We start from the raw sequence: 22096 nt of genomic DNA on the forward strand, positions 1-22096 counted from the left end.
TAATCAGAAGCATCTGTGCATGTTTCTACCAAAGAGTCAAGGTTTCAGTCACACATTCCCTACTGATTTACATTGATTTCTGGACAAGTAAAACTTGGGCCGATTTGCGACATAAAAAGTGGCATAAAATCCTTAATCTTTAGCCGATTCTTACAAAATAGGGCTCATTTTATGTGTTTCTATCCTCTATCGAATGATATAGTCTATTTTGATATCCAGGTGGTTTGAAAATTTTAGTAACATACCAACTATAGGTTAGCATTTTTACAGTACTTGGCTACAGAACTTGATATAAAATCATTATCAATCTGTTTTAGACTACTGTTGTTTAGGCCACCTGCGATTGGCTGGCGACCAGTCCAGGGTGTACCCTGCCTCTCGCCCAGAGTTAGCTGGGATAGGCTCCAGCATGCCCGCGACCCTAGCGGTAGGGAAAATGGTTGGATGGATGGATGGATAATTAGGCCACTATCTTGCGATACAGTATGCTGCTAGCATGTGAGCATTTAATCAATTGTCATTTGTAGTAGTACGCTACTACAGTGCATGATATAAAATCATTGGTCACCACCTTGTGACATGTTAGCAAAGCAATTACTTATGGCTTGTATGCTAGCATTTTTTCAATTCTCATTACAAATAAATGTCAAAATATCCTTTTCAATCTACCTTGGCACTTTTGTTTCCCAGGTCACTATGTTGCTGTATCTTAGCATAGAAACTATTAGCAAGTTCCCATTTTATCAATTGTCATTATATTACTTCTATAATATATCCTACATTTCCATATACGTACCAGGTGATGCTGAAGCTGACCGAGCCCATGTTGGCGAGCACGTCATTAAGCAGGAAGTAGCCTCCTCCTCTTGACTTCAGGTAGACGTTGAGCTTGGTGAACTCCAGCTGGATGTCATTGACGTCATGGAGGAACAACACCAGGATACCAACGTTGTGGTACCTACAAGGTGTTACTACGGCTTGTAGACCACAGGTGTAACTGCATGTAAAAATATTTGACAGTAATAACAACAACAATAATCTACCTGAAGGCATAGGAAAAACAGATGAGTGCCAGGGTGATGATGTGATGCACCACCATGACAGCAGAGTCCTTCCTCCAGGCATCCATGTAAACTGTGGCATAGATGGAGTGACCATAGAAGCTGCCCTGGATCAGGTAGGCGATTGCGATGTCTATAGGCACTGACATTCCACTCTTCCAGTCTGTGGGGACACGATAAGATGACGTCAGTGTCAGATACACACTAGATACATATAACATTAACTTGGGCGAGCAACTGAATTTCGGACTGGATTCACTAACAATGCCTGCACAAGATGTGAAATGGCAGTTTGGTGTAATAATTACATAGTGTTTTCCTACAAATTGGATTTTTTTCCCCCACAAAATAAAAAGGTTAAATAAGAGTATTGCTCGTAAAATATTGCATATTCGCCTCATGCTTGTGTGAGTTTTCTCCGGGTATTCCAGCTTCCTCCCACATGCCCAAAAAAATGCATGTTAGGTACACTGAAGACTCCAAATTGTCCATAGATGTGAGTGTTAGAGGTTGTTTGTCTATATGTGCCCAGCCATTGGCTGGTGACCAGTCCAGAGTGTACCCCGCCTCTGCCCCGAGTCAACTGAGATATGCTTCGGCTTACCTGCGAGCAGAATGAGGACAAGGGCTATAAACAATAGATATGGATGGATGGATACAGACTTTGTGTGTTTACCTCAGTACCACAGGCAGATAGTATCTGTCTGTGATAGTATCCTGTGATATAGTATCCTGAGGGAGTGATTTCAATCACATCCATGTGATAAAAAGGAATTTAGGTGGAATCGTGGCAAGCAGCTCTGCCTACTGTGAACACTGCGGCGGCAGTTGTCACACCAGCTCAACATCTGCCAAAAATACATTCGACACAAGGCGAGGTAATACTGTCGCCACACTTCAACCACAATGATGTCAAATCCGCTACAAACCAGCACAACGTCAAAGGCTGCAAAGGAAATGGTGTACATGTATACAGGCGGTACAAAAGTAGGTATACAGTTTTTATTATGGAGAAAAATAGCTTTAGTCACATTTAGCGTAAAATTCAAATTACTATTAAGTACATTCTTATATGCTAACTTGCTGGTCTTTAACATTTACACAATACTGTAGCCTACCTTCTACACTCAAGCACACTGACACAGAAGTCTTTATTAATTTCGTCGCATGCTTCTTTTACATGCCATCAACAGTGCATGGTTTTTTTGAATATACTTTATCTTTGCTAACCCAACAAAAGAAGAAATCTTTGGGGTGAGGTCAGGTAAATATGGTAGCCATTCAACTGGCCCTTATCGACCTATCCATCTATGGGGTAATTCATTCTATGGGGTGATAAAGAAGGTAAAATGATAAAAAAAAAAAATTGTTTTTTATATTTTTATCTACTTTTGCACACCCCTGTCTATAGTCGTATTTTTGGCAGTAGATCATTTGATCATCCATTTTCTGTAGAGCTTGTCCTCATTAGAGCTAACCTGATTGCGCGAGAAGCGAGGTACACCCTGGACTGGTCAGCCAATTGCTGAACACATGAAGACAAACACATATTCACATCTATGGAAAACTTCTAATCTTCAAAGAACATAACATGCATGTTTTTGGAATGTGGGAAAAAGGCGAAGTACATGAAGAAAACGCACACAAGCAAGGGGAAAACATGCAAAATCCACATAGGAGGGCCGGACTCCCAACCCCGTACTGCCGAACTATGAGGTATATGTGATAACCACTAGTCCATCGTGCAACCCTAATTTGATCATGTACAGCCAAAATGGGGCTATTTGTATGAGTATACAAAGACGGCACCTTCAGAATGGCAACAGGCTGCTGTTTCATACACACAAACAAAATGTCTGCAGCATCTCATCTCTCCAAACTGTCGGAAGCAGCCGGCTGGCTGGCCACCACAGGCATCTTATGCACCGGTTATGTGGCCAACAAGTACATCTTATGGGAAAAGTATGGAAATTATTCTGTTTCTGCTGAGAAAAAGTGGCTTCTCTATTTTCTGATGCTGATCAAATACTGTAGAAATGTCTTGACTTGACTTCTCTACCTCGAGGAGTTACGTAAGAGACAGGCTTGGTAACATTGCGATGAAATATGCATTTTTCCTGTGCAACTAAACTCATTTGACTCTTCACGAGGTACACCTTTACAAAGTATCCATCCATTTTCTACACGGGTTATCCTCACTAGGGTGGCGGGTATGCTGAAGCCTATCGCAGCTAACTGCGGGCAGGAGGCGGGGTACACCCTGAAATGGTTGCCAGCCAATCGCAGGGCACATATAAACAAACAACCATTCACACTCAGATTCACATTTATACCTACGGACAATTTAAGAGTCTTCAATCAACCTACCATGCATGTTTTTGGGATGTGGGAGGAAACTGGAGTACCCGGAGAAAACCCACGCAGGTACGGGGAGAACATGCAAACTCCACACAGGCGAGGCTGGATTTGAACCCGGCTCTTCAGAACTGTGATGCGGATGTGCCAATCAGTCGTCCACCATACCAACCCTTTACAATCTAAAGAGATCCAATACAAGAGAGCTCTCAGACCAAGACGTTCAGTCAATTCAATTCAAATTAAGATTTTACTGTGAAAACGTGAATATTACCATAAAGGTTGCAGCTAGCCATTTTCTATACCGCCTGTCCTGATTTCTCAGGCGAGCTGCAATCTATCCCAGCTGACTTTGGTCAATAGGTAGAGTACACCCTGGACTGCATAAGAAGGAATGGCAGGGCACATGCGAAAAAGCATTTACACTCAGATTCACACCTATGGATAATTACAAATATTCAATTGTACAAATGCACTAATCACAAGCAGCATGTGATTGACTGGCAACCAGTCCCTGGTATAGAGTGCCAGGACTACAAAATATCCCACTTGGCATCAATTAATTATATGTGCAGTACGATGTACCATAAACGTTCCAGTTCCAGTTGACACCCTGGACTGGTCGCCAATCAGTCACTGGGCAATTCGCATTCAAACCTATGGACAATTTAGAGCAGGGGTCACCAACGTGGTGCTCTGTTTAGAAAATGTCTTACCAGTGAGATGATTTTTGGCTGTTCTTTTTTAAAATCACACTTGCATTGGTGTAAATTTGGAAATGACAGTATTGTAAGCCTAATAGCATAATTGTCTAATAGAATTTGAACTTACTGTCACAATATTAATAAAAAATGCTCGCTAAAAATAGTTTTTCCTTTACATCTATCCAGGTCATGGAAATCATCAATCGTCATGGAAATCAAGACATTCCAACAGCTTCTTCCCTCTTGCCATTAAATTGCTTGAGGACTCTGCATCATTTGCACAACTGTAATTGTATCAGCATTACCGGTAACCTTTTATTGCTATGTGACTCTTCGTAGTGTGTTTTTAATGTTTTTATGTCTCAAAAGTATTTTTTGTCAAAATGGCTGTCTATTGTCGTACAAGAGCGGCTCCAACTACCGGAGACAAATTCCTTGTGTGTTTTCGACATACAGTACAGTACTTGGCAAATAAAGAGGATTCTGATTCTGTTTGCCAAACTCCTGATTATTGTGAAGGAGTTGAATTGAGTTTACTGCCATCATACAGTGCTTGTAGCTAACCGAGGGATGTGACTTTACACCAATGTGCCCTGTGACTTACTGTAGAAGACGGAGGGTGGGTTGTGGAAAAAGGGGTAGGAGGTGAAAAAGAGCAGGTAGGTGCTGTAGCACCACGACATGGTGTAGAAGACCAGCTTCCACGCACTCTCCGGCATCTTGGCGGCATCTTTGGGCAGCAACCTGCACCACTGTGCCAGAGGCTGCAGAGACAGACAAAACACAACAGTGAGACAGAGAAACAACAGGTAAACTGCAACTCATACTGTATACAGCATGCTATCAGTAGAGCAATCCTCTCTCTGCTGCATGTGATCCTACATAATGGATGTCGGCATGTGTTACATACAGTGGCACCTTAAAAGCCAAACCTGCTCTTATAAACTGGTTGACTTCCAAATTGTTCTCATTCAAAACCCCAATAAACAATTGTCCCATTTTCTAACGTTCACTTAATAATTAAGTTTCTTTGTTTAAAACTCCTAGTTGAGGACACACTGTCAAACACAAGTACACACACAGCAATGTGTTCACGAAGTACAGAAGAGCCAACGACTGGCTTCTGATGCTGATTATGCTGGAATGTTGTTTATATGATAAAAGATATAGTACCCGATGCTTTTAGGTACAGTAATCCCGTGCTATTCGCCAGGGATAGTCACCTAGTCCTGACTTGAACAGCGAAAAACTACAAGTAAATCATGTGCCCCCGAAAAAGGTTTATAATTGCCTATGTTGATGGTTTAGACCACAAATTTACGACAAACTATGATCCCAAAACGCTTTAATATCATTTCGACTCATTTTGCAACGTTAAAAAGAAAGTGATTACAGATGATTTGATTTTAAAAAATTGCACCTGAAGTGCACATGCAGCAACGACCTTCATAACTTCTTCATCTCAGTCGTGAGGCGTTGCTTCAACATAGTTCCTTGGGGCAAAGATGGCACAAAATGGTGCAAAATCCTTGTCTCAAAGAGAAGGAGTCCTACTTTTGTCTTTTTTGGGCATTTCATAAAGAGCAAGAGCCTAATGGAGAAGAGGTTAAAAAATATCAGCAAATAGTGGAATTTGCAAGAAAGTGGGGGGAAACTGGACTATTCACATAGTGTTATACAAATGAGATTTGATGATATTTATATATTTTTACATGTATTCATTCTTTTATCAGTTTAAAGTATAGAGCTTCAAACCTTTTACACCAAGTACCACCTCAAAAAATATTTAGCTCTCCAAGTATCACCATAATGACCAAATTAAAACATTACAGTAGTGTACTTTTTTCATCAAAAATGAGGCAGGGGTTAAATCCTAAAGTTAAGTACATTTAATATTGTAATCCACTTAACGTTTGAACATTAACACTGTGTTTAAATATGAGGAAAATAAAAGATTATAATCAAATGCATTGTACTTAAAAGTTACAGCAAATACAACTGAGCTGTACTTAAAAATGTGCTGTACTTACAAAGGAAAAAATGCACAAAATAAAATACTGAATTATTCTACAATGTAAAACACGTGGCTTACTCGCACACAGATATTAACTTCATAGAAGCAGAAATAGAGAAAGTGGAGGAGAGGCCTGCTGACATCCTGATGGAGTCTGATAACAAGGCACCACCTCCTTATTGGCGGGGGCAGTCACCAGCTTCCACCTCGGCAACATTGCGACCGCCTCTGCACATAAACAAGCTTATTCAAGAACTCCACAATGATGTAAATTACAACTGCAAGATCACAGGACGTACACATTTAGACAGGTAAGGTTCGGTAAGAGTGCAAGTGTAACAGCATAAGACAGGCAGGGTGTTTGTATGGTGTCTCAACTCAAACCCAGCTTTGTGACAGCCTCCTAAATAACATTCACACACAAACGCGCCACTTTGGGCTTCAAAGTGAACAAGCGGAGGCTGCAGGAAAGAGAAAGATGCCTGCCTCATGCCTCAGCTATCCAGTCCATCTGAGTCAGTTGTTAGCAGTCAACAGGACATGATCTGATAAGGCTCTGATTACACCATAACTTCATGCAGGAAGTGTGGCTACGGCGAAATGTAAACTGTGAGTCGTCTGAAGGTCACAATCAAATGATTCCCCCTTTATTATCATCACATTACATTATTTTATACAGTATATTTACTACTGCTCTAATAAGATATCAAGCTGTGATGAATGGCTGAGTGTGCTGTCAATTTGAAGATATATTTTCCAAAATGCAATAAATCCATTTTGATTCAAGCTTGATTTGCCGCAACTACAAATAAACGTATTTGTTCAAATAAAGTCTTTCTCTGGAATCTTGAACTCTAATTAACGTCAGATATGAAATAAGGTACATTTAGTGGTTGTGTGACCCTTGAGTCGGAAACAACAACAGGGAAGGAATCTGACAGGCCCACGTGGATTGAGATCATGCAACAGCGACACTCTGGGTTGTGTGGTCGTGACAAATCACATGTAACTCAAAAAAGAAAAGAAAATAGTAGGCAGAGAGGCCATGACTCATTGACATGCAGGCTCAGAACGAAGCAGACAGCAGAATCTCAGCACATTGTGTTGCATATTCTAGCACATCTGTCAGCCCCCTCCTTCACTCTCTGCTCAACTCCACACTTGCTTCTCCCTCTCAGTCTGCCCCCTGCCTCCGACATTTATTTATAGAAGCCATCTGTCAGCATTGCCCCCTCAGTCTTGCTCCACATCGCTCGAACCCTCCGCCCGCCTGCCACAAAACAGGCCCACACTGGCTCTCCAAAGCCTGAAACACATTGGTCACACTACACCTGCCTACCTACACTACACATCTCATATTCGACCAAACCAAATCGCACTATAGGTGAAAATCCATGATTTTTACCATTCCCGCACACTTTAAACACATTTAAACTTATCAAAACACAATTTTGAAACACATTCCAAACATATACGAACACACCAAACAAATAGCAAATATAAACTGTATAATAAATATTGTAATTCATTGGCAGCTTTGGCTTTCCTTTCCTACATGCAAGGGCATTTCAGTAAGCATACCATCAAAAAACGCAAATTAGTGGGGATTTCTGCGACATATACGTTCCACAAAAAAAATCTACGATATAGCAAAGGCGTAAACAATGAAGCGCGATATAGAGGGGAAACACTGTAAACTAAAATCTCAATCATGCGTTCTTAAGATAGTGTTCCAGAGTCCTGCATGGTTTGTTCAACACCATTCACACAGTGTCTTTCATGTGGATGATTTCCAGTATCTCTGCTTATGATCTCACAGAAATTGAATTCTGCAGTCAAAGGTCTTAAGGTCTCACCGAGTTATCGACAGGCCTGCGATATGGACATCTACATTTCTCGGCCTGTCTCCAAAGACAGTACCACAAGGCTCAAAGTAGTTTCTACTTAAAACGGAGCATATGAGTCTTAGATTTAGTTTGAAGCAATGGCACATAGTCACTGAGCATGAGTATGGCCAAAGTCCTATCTTGTAGTGCCATTTATGACAGTGGACGAAGGACACCGAGATAATCCTTGGGACCTGTGTCAGATAAGTGGCCTTGACCTCACCTTTGAGCGTTCAACTCTTTCCCCAATCAAACTCAGAAAGACAATTCATTGGATTTCATTCCAATGTCCTCCTCAAGCTCTACTACCAGAGGGGGGCTCAGGTCACGACTCGACTCGAGTCAGACTTAAGTGGGCAATTCTAGGACTTGGGACTTGCTTAGCTTTGCTTGACTTGGTATTCGTGAGACTCGACTTCACTTGGACTTAATCCATTTGACCAGACAAGTCTTGTCTGCTTATATTTGAAAATCTTGATTTTCAAGATAGTCAGCCAGGCAAACCACCAGTATGATGCAAAATTCAAAGGCTACCTCATGAAGCGAGTATCACAGAGGGAGCGCCAAAGATACAGTAACTACATTTGGATTCAAGGATTGTGTTTTTCATCACATTGGGAAAAACAGAATGGTAAATAGTAACAGATAAAAAACACAACTACGACATTCAACTTCATCCATCGGTATGAAACCCACTAAGGCAGATAACCTAAATTAATTATACAGTTTAGCTCACCGTGAGCTCGTCAAACAATAAATGGGCTTCATGTCGGTTGTGCGTCTAATTGAGAAGACAAAGTACTGCAATAGACATATGTAGATTGGTTTGGGACCATTAAAAACAAATAATGAGGGTCAATGTTTTAGTAGATATAGGCCTCCTGAGTGTAAAGTGGCTAATGTGCAAATACAGTATATGTTGTGACTGATCACGGTTGTATGACTTGACTTGTTTAAACCAAGTAATAACTTGGACGCAATTTTTGATTTTTGCTGAAGTAACTTGGGACTTGCTTGAAAGTTGAAGGTTAAGACTTGACACTTATTTATGACTTGCACATATGACAACATTATTTACTCCCATCTCTGCTTTTACACTTGTTTTAAAAAAGAACCGAGGAAATCGGAGAAAAAAATCGGAGCTCGTGTGAAGGAGACCTAATGACAAGTGGTTCCCTTGGCTCCTTCTTCCAACTCATTCCTCATTCTTTCTTTGTCATTTCCTTTAGTTCCCCGCTGACATGCAGCTGCTCTAATTACTGAACCCTCCATGCTCTAAAGTTCTCCTTCCTTCCAGGAAGTAAGTGATGAGAGACGACAGAGGGTGAATGGACTTCATTAGGCTGTTGTATAAGCAGATAAACTGGGCCAGTGAGTCAGGACACTGGCTCATGTGGTTCTGCTCGGAATGGTCCACTTTCATCCCTTTGGATTCTTCCCGCTGGATTCTTTCCAGTTCAGTATGATGTCACCCAGACACTCTCTTTGTCACATTTACACACATGCAAATTCTGTCAGTATTCAAATCAGCTGATTATGACTTATTTATATTTTATTAATATGTGATCATCATAAAACTGGATTTGTGGGGTTTTGTGTCCTGTTCTGTTTGTTTCCGTTTTGTTTTCTTTGTAGGTTGCAATCAAAAGGTTTGACCTGGGTTTGCCCTTGACTGTCATCACACATCCAAAGTCAAACAAAGATTAGCAAATAAGAAAGTGATGAAAGTAAATGTGAGATTGAAATTGCATACAAACCACAGTGAGTTTGTGTCGCTTGACCGCGCATGTCACATTTAGGTTTTATTTAAGGACACATTTTTTTTTTAAAAATATTTTATAGCATAGTATTTCATAGCAATGCCCCACAAAACCACTATAGCACAAAAAAATATTTTGACAGCCATCACAGTATGTTTAATGGAAGGTGTTAGAAAAAGATATGCTTTTGCACAAAATGTATTCTATGCTAATTATGACTTCATATAAACTTTTGTTTTAGTGTGAGGATAGGACAAAGCAAGATTTCTGTGGATTGGGGGCGCCAGTTGCATTAGGGAGATGATAACTGATGTTCATGTGTGTACTGTGTATGACCTTGCCTAAGGATAAATAGACAGCCACTTTTTGAAGCCATCAGGTGTACTCTCCTTGCATGAAAGTCTTTAATAAATTGTATTTCTCTTTATTCTAAAAGTGCTCCTTGTCCTGTCTCTTATCTACTCAAGAGTTAACGTATGTTAAAATAAAAACGGTATCCTTAAATATGTTGTTTTAGCAAGTGTATAATTAGCGTATGAAGAGACAGCTGTTTTCCAAAAAAAGATGAAAGCCAAATTCCAAAAGGATTGTGCCATGCCATTCATCGTGTACTATGAACTTTTGTTGAACATGTTAAGACAGAGCCAATGACTTGTTTTAACAAGATATAATTCATATTTGTAAAATTTGCATGTCTTGGTATATTTATCACACAATAATCCAAATGGATTCATAGTATTTTGGAACGTACAGTATATCACTATCATGTCACTCAGTGTAAAACAGAACTGTTTTGTTAGTTAACAAGCCACTTTCTTCTCCATGGTGATGACTAACAGAAGGCTTGTTGCCATTATGATTCAGGAATCAGGGCTCGAAGTTTTAATGATTCCCGATTGCCCGGGGCAACTGAAAAATACTCACGGGCAAGCGAGTAAAACAACATTCTGATCGGGCAAGGGAATGAAAAATAATATTGTCAGATGTAGGGATGTCACAGTAGTTTTTGAGAAATTAAAAGTGCCTCAATATCATCGTGGCCTTGTCTCTGCATAAAATAATGAGCCGTTGTGCTTAAAATGTTGTTTTGTGCCGACTATACGAAACCAAGCCGCTTAGCCAGGCTGCTACAGCGCTTCACTTCCTCACTTTTACACTTTCTGTGTAAACACACCCGTTTGGACGCGCAACCCATGCCACCAATGTGTACGTCTAAAGAAATACACTGATTGGCCCGTGCGACTGCAGCGTTGAGAGGAGTGCGTTAGCATTGCAACTTCTACGGCGTACTATGCTTGTCGGAGCATCGCTTCACAATTGAGATAGAGGCGCCTTGTTGTTCACACTAGCCTCTGTCCGCTTCACGAAGTCAGCATACTGGCTCGCGGTGGCCGCCACCGGGAAGCCCCCGTGGGTCGGATCTCCGCATCTCACCGCTGCCACCTCCTGTCCTCCACCGAATAGTTTAAACACATTGTAACAGTATCACTCTTTAGTGGTGTACTAGTGAGTTGAAGGTCATAGGTGATTGAACATCACACAGAGAGGGAATAACTATTCTAACTCCCGTTAAAATATATACAGTACCTCCGCAATTACATTCCATTAGTCCCAAAAACTTCAAAAACAAATAAAATAATACCGAAGACACATGTATAAAGTGTGATGATGGAAAATCAGTATGGTGGTCCTTTGCTTCTCTGCCCTCAATCGCACCCACTCAGACACACACTATGCTCTCTGGGTCATTTAAGTTTAATCATCCACATCTTGTATGCTCACTGGAGCCAGTTGTAGCGGTCCACAGAGCATCTCAAGATGGGCCAGCTGCAATTTTTTATGAGACTATATAAATGAAAAAGAATTGGGCCTGCACGAATGAGTTCACGGTGATGAGCATGTTGATGGAAAAATGCAGAGTTAATAATAGAAGGGGAAACATGAGGTAAACAAATGTTTAGGGGTTACATGTGGTTTCATTTAAATGCATAGGTCAGTACATCAAAACACAGAAATCCACATTTGTGTGCAAGGAAGGACAAAAAAATAGTAGTCTCCTTTAAAAGGAATGAGTTCCACAGTGCGTACACTTTCCATTCCGTCAAACAGCAAAGAATCGTCCACGGGCACTAAGTAATGAGGACATCTGAATGAAACTGGCCTAACCCGGGTTCAAACGTGTTGCCTTACTGCAAAGTCCTGTCCTGTCCTGCCAAGAAAACTCACATTTCTCAGAGGGGCCAGCCCAACACCAACGGAATACTGATCTCCAATCACAAGCTTGTCTTAAATACATAAATACATTTCATGTTGTTCCCGTTATTTTGCTAAGGCCCTTCTGTCACAGTGCAAGCTCATGATGAATACCATATTGCATGGAACAAACAGTCAAACACACAAATACAAAATGAGAACACTCACAATTGAAATTGTTGTGTTTCAGTTTTCCTGTCTTCTGTTGACTTTTTGTACATGACTCCACAGTCACCTTCGGAAGTGCTGGTGGGCAGAGATGCCTTGTCACACCTGTTGGCAAGCATTGCCATTCTGTATTTAAACTCAGTCACAGCGGAAGGAAGGTGGCGCATTATTGCATCCGATTGCTTGTCACCATTGTCACCTCTTCTTGTGTCCTTTCTTTCTGTCCGTCAGTTCTGTTTTTGTAATTGTAGGTTTTTGTTTCATTGTTGTAATTCTGCCTGTGTAGATTAGATCCTGTTTTGTTTTACAGGAGTACCTTCCCTGCGATTGGCTGGCGACCAGTTGAGGGTGTACCCCGCTTCTCGCCCGAAGGTAGCTGGGATAGGCTCCAGCACGCCCGCGACCCTTGTGAGAATAAGCGGTATGGAAAATTGATGGATGGATGGAGTACCTTCCTTCCACTGTAGCTCCGTCCAACTCTATTAGTTAGTTATCGTATAAATTGCTTCGTTTTCTCGTTGACCTTTTGTTATCGTTTTCTGCTTTTGTATTCTTTTGTTCGATATTTCACACTTGAATGCTCCCTTGGTTTTGAATAAAGACTACTAAATTGCTCAAAGATTGTTGTGTCTGTTTTTGGGGTCCACCATACAGCTGAAGCTGACTATTACAGAAATAACCAACCAACCAACCCGACTCGCTCCATCAAGACCAACTGACCAGGCCATTGGTTTTCAACTGTTACCCAGAGAACCAGATTTTTTGATTGTCGAAATCCACTTTTATAAAGGTTAGGAACAATGAAAATCATGTATTGTTTAATATGAGCAAGGATCTCGTATGATGTGCATCCTGCGTCTGAGACGCACAAAAATTAGCAGGGACACATGAAGTACATTTAATCTGCGTCCATTGACGCATGGTTTAAGACCCGCCCTGCGTGTGTGTGTTTGTGTGTGTGTGCGTGTGTGCATGCGTGCATGTTAGCGAAGAGCTTCCACACACAGGTGCTAGCCAATCAGAGGCAGAGTGTGGCGGGTTATCAATCCATACAATGGACACAGAAGTTTTTTCTGGACTCGATAAATGTTCATTGTTTTGGTAACACCTGCCACACTGCTCACAACTCAGCAAGCCATTGGCAGAACGGTGTTTGCTCCGTAGATACACACAACTGGGATAAAGGGAAAGTCAACTGTTTATTACGTTCGTTAGTCTGCAAGCTAATAAGCTCGTGAGCTAAGGGCTGGAGTTAAAAAGCTCACTCGATAGCAGCGACATCGTTAAAACATCAGCGCTCGGAGTTGTGTCTGTGTTCCCCACATCACACACACATACGGGAAAGTTAACTGTTTAAAAAGTAGTTGACTTCAGCGAACTAATTTTTGGCATTTTTGATTGACGGGTAAAGGTCTCACATCACAGTCCCTTATTTTACATTTTGTTTGTCCTTTATTTAACCAGGTAAAAGCTTATTGAGAGATAAAATCTCTTTCAAAAGAGGCATCAGAAATTATATCGTACAGTGACATCAAAATTCATACAATAAATAAAAATGAAAATTAAAAAATAAGAGTGATATTACAATGTATGGCATCTGATTTAAAAACAGTAACGAAGCTCAAATGCTTTCGAGTACAACATAGATGGTGTATTTTTTATTCATTCACATTTGGCAGGCGTTAAGACATTTTTGGGCCACTTCAACAACCAGTCGCACTCACATACACACCTACGGGCAACTTAGAGTCATCAATCAACCTATCACGCATGATTTTGGGATGTGGGAGGAAACCGGAGTACGCTGAGAAAACCCACGCAGGCACGGGGAGAACATGCAAACTCCAAACAGGCGGAGGCCGGGATTTTATCGTTTAACGTGATAGTTTCGTTTATCGTGATAGTTTCAGGGCAAATATATCCTCCTAAAAGATTTGCCCTTGTGGCAAACTGAAACATAATATATTGAGAGAGAGCAAGAGCAATGGATAACATAAAAATATTATACAAATTGTACAAATAAAAATCTGCAATACAGCGGGACCACGAAGCAACAACCGTCATATAGTGGAGGATTACTGCATCTGTACTCCATGATGATAAATTGCAGGGATTCATTGTTTCCAGACAATGAGTGTATCCTGGGACTCAGATAGTCTCAAGTGTAAAATGATTTATGTATTAACCTTTGAAAACATCTGAATATCATAATTTTAAATTTACTTACTCATGCTTACATGTTTATAGTAGCTTTAAGAGCACCATATTAACACAGTCACTGCCATTGACGGCTTTAGAAGTCAAATATCAATGTTAACTGGGAAGACTGGCAGTTAAGAAACTAAGGATGAACATAACTACATGTAGAAAATTTTACATCTTAGCCCTGATGTTTTCTTTTTAGAAAAGTGCAAAATCAATAGTTATTCTTTTCATGAAGTGAAGGCTGCAGACCAAAACCACTGCAACTGTTTTATTTTTTAAATAAACAGTCTGAATTATTATGCTATAAATTTTTTACTACCTGTCTGCGACCCTCCAAAAAGGGCTCTTTGGTCCCGACCCAAAAGTTGGGAATCACTGCACTAGGCCAGACCCCTTAAATCCACACAAGCAACATATGAATGCATGTACCAGTATAAGTACATTAAATACACTTTAGAAAACCAGTGCATTTGTTTACATCCTCTTTTATTATGTTTTAATACAATATGATGCTATTTTTATTTATTTATTTGAATATGTTAAAGAAAATTGTGGTGTTTTTGTAGGGGCTGGAACAGAATTTTTTTTTTTAATTTGATATTAGTGACAGAAGACACTCATGTTCATTAATATTATTCTAAACATGTGCACAAGGTACCAAAGTATGTATTTTCTTTGACTATTTCTATTCCTAAATTGTGTTCTGACCACTGCAAAGACATCAGACATTCTTCTAGTGTTATACAGCCCATAGCAAAAAATAATAATAATTTTGTTTCAGCGTGCCATTGGGGGTCTCATGTTGTACAGTCATGTGCGCTTTATTATTTGATCACAAACTTAAAAATGTATCTCCTAATTGGTATTACGCATGCGGAAAGAAGAAACTGTTCACGCTAATGCAATTGAAACCCTCTGTTAAAGCAACATAAAGAGAGAATTCATTCTCGGCCAATTGTTAAACTCACTCTCGCTGGCGTGTTAGGAGACATATGGCTGTTATTCATAATGCAATAGTCGTGCCACATATAGCATGGAGAGAAAAGAGGGCTGATACAATGAGTCTCTGTCTTCAACAGACAATAGGGTCATTCAAAAGCTCGCCATGAACAACAAAGCTTTCTTGAGAACAAACCTTAAAGTGGGCCACAAGTAGTGTATAATCTGGATAGTTTTTTTTTTTAAATGGTCAATTAATGGCAGCACATCTAGGAGTTAGCATCCCTGCCTGAGGTTCGGACCTTGGCTATGGCCTTCCTGTCGAGAGTTTGCATGTTCTCCTCATGCTTACTTTGTTTATTGCATGTAATAACCCTTCCTCCCACATTCCACAAACATACATTAGGTTAATTAAAGACTACATTTTCCATTTTTGTTTGCTTATATGTGCCCTGTGATTAGGTGGCGACCACCCCAGGGTGTAGAGTGCCTCTCATCCATAGTCTTGTTGGATAGGCTCCAGCTCACCCGTGACCCTAATAAGGACAAGCACTATAGAAAATCAATAGATAGATAGCTTAACTCAGGGTACTGTATAACAAGAGACTGGTATCCAGCCACATAAAAGTGGAACCTCCAAAGTCGCACACAAGATTCATTCAAATCTGGAACGTACATAATAATGGCAATACAATTCAGATGGAAATAGAAATAATAATGTAATACTGGGAAAAAAAGAAAGTTCTTACTTGTCAAACGTAAAAAGACGTGAACCGTTGTAAAACTACTTATGTAATAACTTGATTAACTAGTGATGTGTATGGTCAGGCAGGAGTCTTCCTGCTTTGCTTTTGAGTTGATTTCTTTAAAAAATAAAAATAAAAACACATGCTGAGAGTTCTTGCTTTGTTGCTTGCTGGGTTGTACGCTGAGATGTGCGATATGTTGGCTGATCTCAAGTAATCTCACGTACAAAAAATAAATCCACAATACAAAGCAAAACACATACATGGAATTATTACTACAATACTTACTGAAATTAGGTGTATGTGCTAACGTCTTGATTAACATCATACAATACATTATGTCCAAAGGGAAACAATGAATCGTTGCTTGTTCAAGACACACCCACAATAAAGGAAAATCTGCTAAAACATCCACGGTAGGTTAATTGGAGACTCTAAATTGTCCGTAGGTGTGAATGTGAATGCAAATGGTTGTTTGTTTCTATGTGCCCTGCGATTGGCTGGCGACCAGTCCAGGGTGCACCCCGCCTCACACCCGAAGAAAGCTGGGATAGGCTCCAGCACGCCCGTGACCCTAGTGGGGATAAGCGGTACGGAAAAGGGATGGGTGGATGGATCTTTTTAAGTTTAACCACTCCTACATGCTTTAAACACATTCCAACTTATTAAAACACAATTTTTAAACATATTGTAAATGTATTAGAACACAAAAAATTATTGCCAACATAACGTATAAAAAATGCTGTATGTATTGTACTACCTGTCTGTTTGTGTCTTTAAGAGGCGGGGCCAATTAGGCTTTCATGTGACACAGCGAGCAGGAGGGAGCTGGGCCAGTTGGCTCAAGCTAAGACAGTCAGCGTGTGTCTGGCTGAGAGCTGTGGCTGACAGCAGCTCCCGCGAGAGAGTGTTCACTGTGTTTGTGTTTTACTGTTCTCCCGGCGTTCAATAATTGGCTGAAAAGTGCATCGGTGACTGCGGCTCTCCTTTCATAACTGTGTGGGCATTACAGATTTCCACGATATAGGAGGTTCCAATCGGTTCTCGGTTCTCGATGCCCACACCTAATAAGATACCATAATATAAGGAACACATGCCAGTGTTCTCAAGTGGATCCTTTTAATAGCACCACACTTTAAATTATCTGAAATGATTATTAGCAACAAAAAAGGGGTTTATTGCAAGGATGCTATTGTTACTGTACTATTTTTTTCTTATCAAAATGAAAATATTATGTTCATTATAGCATGTTCACTAGTGAGTAACACTGATGAAACAGAAAGGGCATACATATGAGAGTCTAAATGGATGGCTGTTAGCGTCCGAGCAGGTCGGGTCCCTGGTGAGTGCAAATGCTCTTAACACTGCTTAGGAGGGAGGTCAGATGACAGTACAAGTGTGTGTGTGTGTGTGTGTGTGTGTGTGTGTGTGTTTGTCTGTGTCCGTGCGTGTGTCCATGTGTGTGTGTTGGCAAGTCACGTGTCACCTGGAGTCCTGACTCTTCTCTTTTAGCTACAGATTTACACAGGCTGATGATAATACAGTCGGCCATCACATTGCAGACAGTCTAAACCCTCTCTTATGCAGAGATTGTACAAAATTGCCCTGCCAGTGCACTGTTATACTGTCTTACTTTCATATGAGTGTGTTTATTAAAACAGAGGCGCTCCAAAAGTGAGTGTGAAAAATCGGAATGAGCTGCCAAACCAATGCGATTGTCCACAACAGAATTTAGAAATATTTCATGATAAAAAGATGGACACTAATTAATGGTAAAATATTACTTGAAATATAGTGCTAATAATGAAAACAGAGAACGCCCGTTTATGGCAGGGATACGTTTCAGAACCACCCACAACAGGGAAAAAAATCCATACAGGCCAAAATGTTTTGTTTTACCCCTTCTACAGCCTCCAAACTTATTAAAACACACTTTAAAGGTATTTCTTAGCGCCTGCTCTTACTTCCTCTCTCTCACAGTTCACAGTTGTTCATCAAATAAGAGGAAGCGTTCTTGCTTTACATTGTTCGACATTTGTCACTCCCAGTTGTTTACTGTAAAACTGACACATAACTCGAGAAATAAACTTTGCAACTTTGTAAACACCAAAATGTGCGATCAAACCATGCAATTAAGCCCAAGGAAAGTCCAGCAGCTTAATTCTAACATATTATGTGAAATGCTGTAGACGGGCTAACATAAATTATCATAGATGTTTCTGTAATTACAAACCTTAAAACAACTGCAACTTAACGGAGCCGTAACACATACAAACTGTGCATACAGCATTACTCACAGGCATATTCTCTCTGGTTTCTGAGAACAATGAGTATTACTGGAGCTCAGTCTTTTTCTAGCTGTTAATTTAAATCTCTTCCAATAGACCTCATTGGGGAACACTATACAACCCCTTTCAAATGTAAGGTATTTATTCATTTCTTCGTGAATGCAAGAACAATTGTAATGTAAAATTTAGCTTTGCTACACTTTCATTAGTATGCACTGTACACATTTTTGCATCCATGTTCTTGTCCTTGTTTGGGTCGCGGGTACCTGAACCTTATCTGTGCTGACTTTGGGTAAGGGACAAGGTACACCTTGCATTGGTCACCTCACCAGTCAATTGCAGTTTTTTCAACATTAAATGAAATTACATTTTTGTATGTGTGAATTGACAAATCTGATTTTAAATCAATGAGTATTTTCTAGTATCATGCGGCATATAAAATATTGATTAGAAAGCTATTGCTACCTCTCGTGAGGAAACAATTTAACCTTCCAAATAAAATGCATTCAGTCTTAAGATCCCACCAAAACATACTGTACCTGTATCTGTAAAATAAATCATATGATGCGTGGAGGTGTAGTAGTACAAAAACTGATCCAAGTCCACTCAGTGAATTCTTGTGAGATCTCACCCATTTCCAAAGAGATGAGCAACCAATTCATCAGTAATTCCTGGTGCAAACTATCTCATGCATGCATGCATACTAGTGCACAGACAGAATGAAGTTGGTTCCACAGACTACTGCAGCCTAATACACAGTAATAGAGTGGCCCAATTGGAAACAAGTGTGTTTGGGCCTCATAAAAGCCTGCACCCACAGTTAGTGTAAGGTTAAATAAGGCCAACAGAAGAGGAAAATCAGTTAGTGGCTGGCCACGGGAACTCGGGAGCGGTCAAGGCCGCACGGCACATTCCACCTGCCCAGAGGAGGGCCAGACCATCACAGTCAGCAAACAGTGTTGATTCATGATACTGCATTGTGGAGGAAAAACATGGCTGCTTTGTGATTCACCACCTTGAAAAGGACGCAACCACTGACTCCCCTTGTTTCTTTGGTTCTAGTAAAATTTTCCGACACCTGCTGACTGGACTGCATCCATGAAACGCCACAGCAAATTTCATATTGCGTGTTGCACAGTATGTAGTACACAGAAAACATAATTTGTGTTTCTAGCCGTCTGCTAAAAGGTGCAAAATTTCTTTACCTTCTCTCTGAACGAGGCAACAATCTGGCACTTGAGCCAGCAGCGAGTCGCTTGCTCAATGTTTACTGTTAAGTGCTGAGTAGGTGGTACTTAGGAAGTAGGCGGAGAGAGCTTTTTTTTCTATGGCATGAGCTGTTTGTTGTTTGTTGAAGTGCATTTCAAGCTGGAGGGACGATGCAGGCACTATTAGCATAAGACAATTAAAACAGAGTTTTAGGAAACATTATATCGAGTTGGCGCTGTCTTGTGTTTTCTTAATACAGTGGTACCTTGACTTTGAAGTTAAATTCATTCAGTGACCAAAATTGCTACTCTATACTCTATTTACTGAATAAAAAAATACATTTCCCCATTGAAATTATTTTAAATGCCATTATTTTGATCTAGTCCCCTGGAAAACACAATTTTTGGGGGGCTTATTCAATCAAGACAAATAGACAGTCAACTGACAGAGAACACTTTTGAGACATAAAAGACATTGACCAAAAACAGCCACTGAGCAATAAAGGGTTGCTAGTTATCTGGTAATGCCGGTACAAATGTTTTTTTTTCTTTTTTGTTCTTTTGACAATTGTGCAAAAAAGATTCAGAGTCCTCTAGCACTTAGAGCAGTTTGAATGACTAATATAGCAATAGTCCGGTGCAATGACCATTGTGCAAAGGGTGCCGAGACTTCAAGGTATGTATGCAGTTTAAAGTGACTAGTACTGCGATAACCTGGGACAATGTTGATTGTGCAAATGTTGCAGATACTCCTCAGTCAGTGTGCAAATGGGGCAGATGCTACTCTGGTATGAGTGGCCAGTATTGGTAAACAACAGATATGCAAATAGTGCAGCGTGGGGAGACTACTACAGTGAGTGCACGAGTAATGTATAATTGGCCTGACAGAAATGTGACAACGAACTCAAATTCGTTCAAACGACTGAAAGTGCGGTGACTCTGGCTCTCCTCCCCCACAGTACCTTAATTGCTAAAATTTTTTCCACTTCACTATAACGGCGATATATCTGCAGCTTGCTCGGAGCGTAAATTTAGGCTCCAGCACGCCCGCGACCCTTGTGACCCTTGTGACCCTCGGAAAATGGATGGATGGACAGACAAGACGAGCAGAAGACGACACCCAATGGCATATACATGACAAGGAACACATGCTATGTGCTGTTTAGGTGATGGAATTAGATTACAGTACCATTGGCAATACATGCAACTCACAATAGCTGAACTTCATTCAAGGGTCGGAATTCTAAGGCATCCACCTGAGGGAGCACTTTTGGCCCAATGGACAAGCACTTTCCCTGACCACAGTTCAAGTGTCGGGTTTCTCCTTGCGGCTCTAATGCAATAAAAATGAGCCAGAGGAGGAAGGTGATCGTGTATCTTGTGGTTGGATAAACTTGTTCAATCTGAGGCCGCTTTCACTTTTCGGTCCACGGAGGTGTTTTTGTAACTCCTCTGCTCTGCACGGAGAGATAAGTTCTGCAACACTGGCAAGCACACTGCTGCACTCACAGTTCGGTTTATAACAATTACTTTGTGCGTGAGGGGCTTGATTGAAATGAAATTGGTTATACTGTAGTGCTGCTGCTGACAGATTTTGAGCCATGCATGCTTTGGTAGCCACTACTTGTGTGTAGAATGTGCTGCCCATGATGAAAGTTGCATGGTGCTCAAGTTCTTCTAAGACCACCAACATATGTGCGTGCCTGGGTATGCACGCTATTGTGTTAATGATTGGTTCCTGCAATGCCAACTCAGCAGGCCTTACTTCTGGCCACTATTCCTTCCGTTCTCGTCTCTCTCTTCTCTTTTTGGCCGTACTTCTATGTGATCAACAAACCTCTCTCAAGCTTTACGTAAAGAAAAAAAAAAGTTCAATTCACACTGGAGTAGGAAGGACTGGCTGCACACGAAGTAGCTACAGTATAAGAAGTCTACCCAACCCTGTTCAAATGCCATTTTGTCTTCGATAAAGAAAACAATGCGACCAAGGTAAATCATTCGAAAACCATAGCTACCATTAATAACATACCTTTTGGAATTATGGCTAAAATGTTCAACCTTGGTTTCATCAAACTTTAACATATTTTCCCACATGTTTGGGAGGTTTTGTTATGGTCTAATAAAACCAAGGTTGAACGTATTTGCCATAATTCCAAAAACTATGTTTGGCGCAAACACCATAACTTCAGTAAAGCATAGTGGTGGCAGCATTATGCTTTGAGGTTATCTTCAGTGGGAACTGAGCCCTTAAACTGGTGGAAAGAATTATGAACACTTCAAAATAACAGTCAGTGTTAGCACAAAACCTTTAGGCTTATGCTAGAAAGCAAAAGACATTTCAGGAAAAGCTTCTTAGAACATCCATCCATTTTCTGAGCCGCTTCTCACTAGGGTCGCGGGCGTGCTGGAGCCTATCCCAGCTGTCATCGGGCAGGAGGCGGGGTACACCCTGAACTGGTTGCCAGCCAATCGCAGGGCACACAGAAACAAACAACCATTCGCACTCACA

General features: G+C 40.6%; 1 protein-coding gene across 3 annotated transcripts in view; it reads right to left on the reverse strand.

The window, feature by feature from the left end:
• Positions 1-22096, reverse strand: part of cers1 (ceramide synthase 1) — a 42403-nt gene that overhangs the window by 10601 nt on the left and 9706 nt on the right. For 2 of the 3 annotated variants that reach the window (XM_061778390.1, XM_061778388.1), the window contains 3 exons: positions 4725-4884; positions 1044-1224; positions 797-958 (listed from right to left, as the gene is read on the reverse strand). In XM_061778390.1, coding sequence (XP_061634374.1) covers positions 797-958; positions 1044-1224; positions 4725-4884 — 503 coding nt within the window. Of the gene's footprint in view, positions 1-796; positions 959-1043; positions 1225-4724; positions 4885-12201; positions 12307-22096 lie in introns of all 3 variants that reach the window. The other variant, XM_061778391.1, reaches the window with a different exon arrangement.

Source organism: Phyllopteryx taeniolatus, chromosome 7, assembly GCF_024500385.1.
Source record: "Phyllopteryx taeniolatus isolate TA_2022b chromosome 7, UOR_Ptae_1.2, whole genome shotgun sequence".
Taxonomy (NCBI): domain Eukaryota; kingdom Metazoa; phylum Chordata; class Actinopteri; order Syngnathiformes; family Syngnathidae; genus Phyllopteryx; species Phyllopteryx taeniolatus.